Raw genomic sequence first — 9231 nt, 5'->3', positions numbered from 1 at the left:
CTTTCCATTACTTTGCCTACCACCGAAGTAAGACTAACTGGCCTGTAATTCCCGGGGTTATCCCTATTCCCTTTTTTGAACAGGGGCACAACATTCGCCACTCTCCAGTCCCCTGGTACCACCCCCGTTGACAGTATATCCTGCTGTATCCTTTGGCGATTCTCCTCACTTTCCCTGCTCCCCCAATCTTTGTGTTGTTGGATGTGACTTGACCTTCTGTATCAACCTGCCATGAGGGACCCTTGCTGAAGTCCACATAGACAACATCTATTGCTCTTTTCCCACCAATCGTCTCTGTCACTTCCTCAAAGAACTCAATCAAGTTTGTGAGGTATGACCTTCCCTATACAAAACCATGCCACCCATCACTGATATGTCCATATTTTTCCAAGTTTGAGTAAATCCTGTCCCAAAGAATGGTCTTCAATAATTCCACTGACATAAGGCTTAGCCGCCTGTGATTTCTGGATTAGTCCTGTTGTGCTTCTTAGCAAAGGAACAAAACTGGCTATTCTCCAGTCCTCTAGAACTACTCCCATATCTAAAGAGGATACAAAGATTTCATACAAGGCAATTTCCTCCTTCACCCCCCCTCACTATTCTGGGATAGATCCCATCAGGTCCTGGGGACTTGTCTATATTAAAATATTTCAAAACATGCTTTTCAAAACATTCAGTATCACCTCCTCTATGATATCCGATATGATATTGCCATGCCCTAGAATATCAACATATCCCTCTCTTGATTCACCATCCACCGTGTCCTTCTCCTTTGTGAATACTGATGCAAATATTCTCTAAGGACTTCACCTTCTTCCTTTACATTCATGCATAAATTGCCTCCTTTGTTCTTGAATGGACCAAATGATCAGATGATCAATAGGAGTAGGTCAAGGATAGATCCTTGGTTACTCTAGAGATAGTAATGCATGACGAGACCTTTGATGTTAAGAAGTATTGGAGGGGATCTGAGTGTAATTGTACAGTCATAGTCTCATAGATATGTACAGCATGGAAACAGACCCTTCGGTCCAATCCGTCCATGCCGACCAGATAGCCAAACCCAATCTTGTACCACCTGCCAGCACCTGGCCCATATTCCTCTAAACACTTCCTATTCATATGCCCATCCAAATGCCTCTTAAATGTTGCAATTGTACCAGCCTCCACCACTTCCTCTGGCATTCCATACACGTACTACCCTCTGTGTGAAAAAGGTGCCCCTTAGGTCTCTTTTATATCTTTCCCATCTCACTATGCCCTCTAGTTCTGGACTCCCTGACCCCAGGGAAAAGACTTTGCCTATTTACCCTATCCATGCCCCTCATAATTTTGTAAACCTCTATAAGGTCACCCCTCAGCCTCCGACGCTTCAGGGAAAACAGCCCCAGCCTGTTCAACCTCCCCCCATAGCTCAAATCCTCCAACCCTGACAACATCCTTGTAAATCTTTTCTGAACCCTTTCAAGTTTCACAACATCTTTCCGATAGGAAGGAGACCAGAATTGCATGCAATATTCCAACAGTGGCCTAACCAATGTCTTGTACAGCTGCAATATGACCTCCCGACTCCTCTACTCAATACTCTGACCAATAAAGGAAAGCATACCAAATGCCTTTTTCACTATCCTATCTACCTGCGACTCCACTTTCAAGGAGCTATGAACCTGCATTCCAAGGTCTCTTTGTTCAGCAACACCTTACCATTAAGTATAAGTCCTGCTAAGATTTGCTTTCCCAAAATGTAGCACCTCACATTTATCTGAATTAAACTCCATATGCCACTTCTCAACCCACTGGCCCATCTAAATTCTTCTGCTTGTCATCTTGCTAATTTAGCAAGATTAAAACATTCAAGGATGTTGGCTAAGAAAATAAGGTTAGCGATCGGGTAGAATTTTAAAGTATACATGCCAAAAAAAACTAACAACTTCACTTTATGAACCGCTTTAGCAGATTAATATGTTTCGCAGATTTGTACTCAGAGAACAGATGGCACTGAATGAAAGAAGAGGGAAGGTGTCGAAACACTTGGCCAAAAAGGAAAGAGCTGAAAAGACTATCTTAAATATGAAGAAAGAAATGGAGAGGCAGAGGAATTTAGGTAGGGCATTCTGGAGCACAGGTGTTAGGCTGAAGGCACCATTTCCAATGGTGAGTTGAAGGAAGAAGTCAGCGGGTAGAGGTGAGGAGAGGATTATTGCACAACAGATCAGATCTAAGTTTATAGAGGCAGATTGTTGTGGATTTCCATCTGTTAATGTGTCGAAGCGCTGAAAGGAAGCCAGGCACTTCCAAAATTCAAAGATCACACAGAAAGTCAACCACAGATTCACACATCAATTCATGACTGATTCAAAACATTTCAGAGGATGCATTAGACTAATTCTTCTGCCTGCCCTCTTGATGCCTGGTTGTAAATATCTTAGATAGATTAAAAGATTAAAATAAAATAAGAAACATAACAAGATTGAAGTCCAAAACTATCAGTAAAATAAAAGTAATTAATTAATGTCCTTCCTTTTGTGATGAAGTTTTATTTGGATCATGCTTGAATAAAATCATCAGCTGCTTTCTGTGTTGGCTGTAAAACGTACATTATGACTAATCTTTGAAGATGCCCATATTTAACTGTCAATGATCAAAGATAGATAACAGGTAAATTTATTTCATCACAATGAGAAATAATATTACAAGCTAAGAAAGTTAGATAAGTTAGACAAACTATTTATGGTTTTACTTTTTAATATCGTTCATGTAATGTATATTGAATTAATATATCACAATAAATTTAGCCATTATAGCTCATAAATTTATTATTGTGACTAAATGACTGTAGGTGATAGATGTAGGAGTAGAAGTAGGCCATTCCTCCCATTGAGTCTGTTCCACCATTCAATGGGATCATGGTACATCCAATAATCCTCAACTCCATTTTTTGACATTATCCCCATTACCTTATTGATTATGAATTTGTCAATCTCAGCCTTGAATATACTTAATAACCCAACCTCTACAGCTCCAGCATCTGCGGAAACAAATTCCACAAATTCACTGCCTGCTGAGAGAGAAAATTCCTTATCTGATCTTCATTTGAATCTATAGAACCTCACTTATTAACACTTTTAAGGGACTAAAATGTTCTGAAGTGATTTGTTGGATTGTTGTCAAATGACCTTTTCAATTTGAGCCATTGAAGAAACCATTAGGAATGGTGAAATGCTTGATCAAATGCAAAAGGTTTTAAGAAGTATTTTAAAGGAGAAAAGAGAGGGGTGGGGTTGGAGAATTCTAGCGTTTATCATTCAAAGTATTGAAGCCATGATTTCAAAGGATGAGGTAAAGAAAATAGAAGTTGCGTAAGAGTCCAAAATGAGAATGAATTGAATGTTGGTGGAAACGTTTAGCAATATCAGGCCATGTAGTTCAAAAGTATTGGGTCAACACGAAATAAATTGGGGAGAATTACCATGCCATTTTACTAGCATGTAGTCTAAAAGAAAATATAGCGTGTGTGCAGTTGTTCTAAGGAGTTAATGGACAATGGACAACAGCAAATTCTTTAAGCCAAAGGGAAAAAATAAAATTTGACAGGCTATAAAATTTGCTAATATCCATTTTGCACGTTCTTCACCGATCAATTTTAAGAACCTAAGAACTAGGGGCAGGAGTACGCATCTAAGCCCTGCTCTGCCATTCAATAAGATCTGGCTGATCTCATCTCGGCCTCAATTCCATTTCCTGCCTGCTCTCCATGATCCTTCAACCCATTGCTAAATATCGAAGTCCTCCCCAAATTTACTTAGTATTTCGGCATCCATCCTACCTAGAGTACTGAATTCCACCAATTCACAACCCTTTCAGAGTTTAGCTTCCTTATTCAATTCCATGGGGAGAGTGTGAAGGATCCTGCGGTGAGATGGGACCATCAGTTCTGTTGGTTGGGGATATGGCTGTCAGGTTGTGGGGGAAGTTGTATCAGGGTCCAGTGGGTGTAAGGGATCTGGGGAGGGAGGGTGCAGTTGGGGTAAATGTTTCGAGCTGCGAAGGGGGCAGGGTCAGCTTAATAGTTACCCAAGAGTTTATTAGGTTTGTAATTATCTTGCCTTTCCTGGGTTACTTTTAACTGCAACAGAACCTTTCAAATTCTCTAATTTAAATTGATATTTTTTAAGTTTCCAGCCACAGGGTATTTGCCCATCAGAGCCTTCAATTCACCAGCCAATTTCATCAGAGTCAGCTCTGACTGGTCTTGATACATGCTCTATGCTACAAAAATAACTATCAGGTCTTTGGAGAATCTGGGCCACACTGAGAATCTGAAAGTCCACGTAATGTGCTGGTTTCCAGAGAAAGATTTTAAAAATCACCGGAGTTGTTACTTTGTAGCATAGAGCTTGAATATTGCTGAAAAGAAAATGCTGCTGAAACTTTTTCTTTTGTCCCAAGTTAATCTGGACAAATGCAAAAAAGGCCAAAATTCAAAACATCACATCGATTGACACTGTGGGAGAGAAGGTGCTGTTTAGTTAGCATTGTAGCCATGGAGAAAGCAGCAAAGAATGAGAGGTTCCCCAAACTTTTGCATGATTCAAAACAGAAAAAAAAAGAGCACATTCCTTTTGAATTCTGGTGAAAATAGAGGCAAAACGTTTCATCTGTAATCATCAGGATTTATGCAAGAATACCAAATTTCAATTGATAAGAGTAATTTATACAGCAGGGAAGAAAGGTGCGGATCGAATGCAAGTTGGCAGTTCAAACTTTGGCTCATTCATGCTGTCTAGAAACAAAATCCATTCAGAGATATGGACCTATTCTCTGCAAACTCAATCCTTGCACATTCTGTGAACCACCAGGGGAGCATAGAGAGCCTATAGGCCTGTTGCTGTCACCATGGCAATGTCTTAGCCAATCAGAACTGGTTTGTATGGACAATGGGTCCGAATGACTGGCTGAGATTCTCATTATCGGCAAAGTACAGAGTATTCAACCAACCTGCATGTATTCTATGTTACATACATCCATATACAGGAACCTGTTCTCTGCTAACTAAAGGTACATGATCAAACCTTGTACATTTTCAATTACCCAGAAACTTACAGAGCTTACAGTTCTTCATCTTTCCTCTATGTCAATGCCTTAACTAATCAGAATCAATTTGACAATCAATCAGCAGTCTTTTCTCCTGACAAATGATCATGTGAAAGTGGTATTCCTACATTCATCTTGATCGGTGCAAAATGAAATGTGCCGGCAACATTTTCACCAGTACTTCTGGATTTGTGAGGTAGCTAGACATTGTATCTATTGTGATACATCAATAGTTCTTCCCGAGTGCTTTCTTCTTGTGACCCAAGATCAGCTGTTTATGGAGGCAGGACTTTCAGAGGAGTGTGAGTATTTTTATTAAAGCTCACTTTACTTAATTATGTCTTTGTGTTGGGTTTGAGGTGGTCCAGATGTTGGGGGAAAGGTATTGCAGTTAGACAGAACAACAATTAATTCTGGAAAATGCTGCTCCAGGACACATATGAAATTAAGAAATATGTCAGATTAGGTTTTTGGAGAGACATATTTCATAAAATGATACTAAATAAAATTTGAACCTTACAGTATGAGAATCAAACTGGTCCACACCACTTCTTTGCCTCTTGTTAGACCTAGATGCTGTCATAACTGCAACAATATTTTGGCTTCAGGTTGTCTGCAAATTATTTCATTCTGTGACATTTTGGAATTATATTTTAAATTCAGTCAGTTAAATACTAACATTCCAGCCTAAGGCAAACCTCATTATTGGTTTTTGTTTAATAATGAATGAGAATAATCCAGTTTTAGATCAGTTGCATTTAACTGAAAGTATTAAAGTCCCTTGATTGAGAAGCCTCTTTAGTTTTTTTTATTGTTCTTATTATTCAGTACTAATTAATGTTCTGCTACTCTCAAATATTTTTTGTTTCAGTTGTCCAAGAATCACCAGCAGATGGAATCCGATGGTCAATAATAAGTTTGACAGGAATTTCCTATAAGGATGCTGGTGAATACAGATGTAAAGCAAAAAATCTAGCTGGAACATCAGTAGTCTCTATTACTCTTACTGTTATAGGAACCATTACTACAGCTTCTCCTCAGAGACAGAGCCTTTTGAAGAAGTTGGGTACAGAACAAAAGATTTCAACTCCAGCAAATATGGAACAGAAAATGGAAAGTTTGACAACTGATGTGCTCTTCTCTGTCTCCACCACATTATCAACTAAGGAAAAACTTCTTCCTGTTGATGAAGCCATGCCTGTGGCAGATGAAAGAAAGCTCACCAAGTTGCAAGTCGAGAAACAACCAGTCAAAATAATTCAACAAGTCAATGAGCACAAGAAAAAAAACCTACCATTAAATACAACTGCAACACCAGAAGAAAATGTTATCATTAAAAATCTGAGAGTTATCAATGAGACGGATCAGAAAGTCTCTGTCAGCTGGAAAATATCAAATTATAGAAGTGACACTGCCTTAAATATACTCTACTCAAAGTATGGTGAGAAAGATGTCCAGAAGATCAATGTGGACCCTAGCAAAAACAAAATATCACTAGGCGGATTGATGCCAAACACAAAATATACAGCATGCATATGTCCGAAAGGGATCCAACCTAAGAAAGAGCAATGTGTCATTTTCTTGACAGAAGGAGAATCCAACACAAGTAGCCATCAAACCCTATTAATTATTATTGGTGTTCTCCTAGGATGTATTATTGGAGCAGGATTCCTTTTGGTGTTGTCTTATGAGTTAGTCAAAGTTCGTCGCAAGCGGAGAAAAACAGCAGAGCAGGAGCTACTCAAAGATTCTTATGTGAACTTTGAAACACTGTCACTCAGAACTCAGCCAGTAAGGAGAGGGAATGATTTGTGGTCACAGCGTGATTCTGAATCCCAACGGCTACTGTTGTGGTCAAGATCGAGCATAGACTCACAAATCACCTTCAAAAGTGACAGCTCTAGGTCTGAGTATCTTTGCTGATTTGTGCAGTGCATTGACTGTCGTGTACAACAGAAGTACATTTGCCTGATATCTGCATGTTTTTCATTGTCAGTTGATATGTGCATGTGCAGTGATGAACACAGATTTGTATATTATTGTTTTTCAAACTGTATTCAAAACATTAATTCTTATTTCGTATTGAACACTTCATAAGCTACAATATTTATAATAAAATTACTTGTGTCTGTTGTGACCATCATCTACATTGTGAGCGTCAAGAATGTATGCCAGAAAGATCTACAGACAAGAACTGCCCTTCACAGTGGCATTGTAGGAAGAATTGCCTCAGATATGGCCAACAGGGATAAGTTGATGTCCTGATTTGGTGACAGGGCCTGGAAGTCCTAAAAGTTGGGATGGTGGAAAGGATGATAGTCTCCTTTCCTCAGGACCCACACAGGATTCTGTGGCATCAGATATCAGGTCTAAAGTTGCCACATGGGTCAGTGCAATTTCTACAGTTCAAAGGAGCATCTAGCAGTGCAGGAAGCCCCTTTGCCCACTCCTGCCTGCCCACACCAAGCAACCAGTTGGTGAGGTTCACCCCTTACCATTTCAACTGAAAATGGAATAATTGTAGCACAGGTGGCAGGGTAGGAAGTTCAAGATGGGTCATTCCAAACCTACAATTCGTTGGAGTAAGGCAAATAATTACGGCAAAGTCCTGCCCCCTCACTATACACTTTGCTCCACCAAGCCTGTGGGTTGGAGGCTGGAAGATTGTAGTCTTTGTTTTAAAACTAATGGGACTTGATTTGGACAATGGGGTTGGGTTGAGTGGGGAGAGGACATTTGGAGTTTAAAATTATGTACATTTCTTGCGCTTATCTCAGAATCCCTGCAATGAAGCAGAAAGTCCAAATTATTATGATGTTTAAGACCACATTCTCTCTCTAATGAGAGGAGCAATGAGGGAGCAATGCAACACTTGATAATGTTGGGACATGAGTGGTCTCAAAATCTTCTCCCACTAAAGCATGGATTCTCCCCTTGGAGAGGATGAACAGACAAATATTGGGCAGCCCATTCTCTTAGCTCTGTCTGCCCTTCAATAGGATGTTTCCTCCAAGAATGAAACAAAATGAAGAATTGAGAGAGATGAACACTGTTGGTATAGATGTTAGAGTTGGAGCAGGTTGGGGAAAGCTGGTGAGATGTCCTGAGTGAATGAGTAGGCAGCACAGAAGGGTGTTGGGGGGAGTGGGATGGGTGAGAGTGAGTGATACAAGAGTGAGGGTGGTAAACCACTATACTTGATGGAAAATGAATACAGTGGCAGAGTTATAACGAGAGGTAGCAGAGAGAAGATGGTGACACTTATTGCCGCAGAGAGCAAAAGGTTTATAATCTTCTTCCTGCACTGCTGGGCAGCTCTCTGGGCAATGGAAATTGCATTAACCCACATGGCAACTTGAGACGTGGTACCTGATGCCATGAAATCCTCTGGCAGTCCTGAGGAAAGGGGACTGTTATCCTTTCCACCAACCCATCTTTCTGGATCTACAGATCCCTGTTGGCAAATTGGGGAATCAACTTGTCCCTGTTGGCCATATCTGAGGCAATTCTTCTCACACTGCCACTGTGAAGGGTAACTCTTGTCGAGCAATGATTGACCTTGTGCACAACTGGATTTTAAATATGGTACCAGTGGCAGAAATCCTGGAACAAACTGGCAGTAGCAAGTATATCTACATGATGCACGTGATAGCACAGGAGCGGCAGCATAGAGGTGAGGTCTGCACGTAATGAAGTGTGCAGCAGAGAAAATACCTGACAAATCTCACTAGAGCTGATAAGAGAATGCAATACCCTGACATTCATATGTAACCAATATTTAGTAAAGATAAAAAGCAACATTCTTCCCAGATGCCGGTCAAATTCCAGTGGCAGCGGTCTCCATTGCCTTTCAATCTACCAATGTGTGAAATCCAGCTCATGAAAATAGCAGGTACAGTGAAAAGCATGACAATATTTTCTGGCTTACTTTGTGCAAATCTAGAGAGCATTGACTGATAATGTTGAATCTAGTAGATATTGTGTATCTAGAAGAATTGTCATGGTCCCATATGGGGACTGCTCTCTCATTAGAGAGAGAGAAAGAGAGAGATAACTGGTAGTGGTTTAACCTGAGGGTCACCATGCATTAGATGAGAGGAGAGGTTGTGAAGAGAGGTCCTTCATGGTAACATCAGC

At 40.2% G+C, this 9231-nt stretch overlaps 1 protein-coding gene across 1 annotated transcript in view; it reads left to right on the top strand.

Annotated features, from left to right (window-relative positions):
* LOC122553666 (leucine-rich repeat, immunoglobulin-like domain and transmembrane domain-containing protein 3) overlaps positions 1-7226 on the top strand; it is a 29816-nt gene extending 22590 nt beyond the window's left edge. The window contains exon 4 of the mRNA XM_043697816.1: positions 5966-7226. Within this exon, the coding sequence (XP_043553751.1) occupies positions 5966-7017 (1052 nt within the window). The 3' untranslated portion in view covers positions 7018-7226. The remainder of the gene's footprint in view (positions 1-5965) is intronic.
* The last annotated feature ends 2005 nt before the right edge of the window (positions 7227-9231 follow it).

Source organism: Chiloscyllium plagiosum, chromosome 1 (genome assembly GCF_004010195.1).
Source record: "Chiloscyllium plagiosum isolate BGI_BamShark_2017 chromosome 1, ASM401019v2, whole genome shotgun sequence".
Lineage (NCBI taxonomy): Eukaryota > Metazoa > Chordata > Chondrichthyes > Orectolobiformes > Hemiscylliidae > Chiloscyllium > Chiloscyllium plagiosum.
Note: the sequence above shows the minus strand (reverse complement) of the source record. Positions and strands in the feature narration are given on the sequence as shown.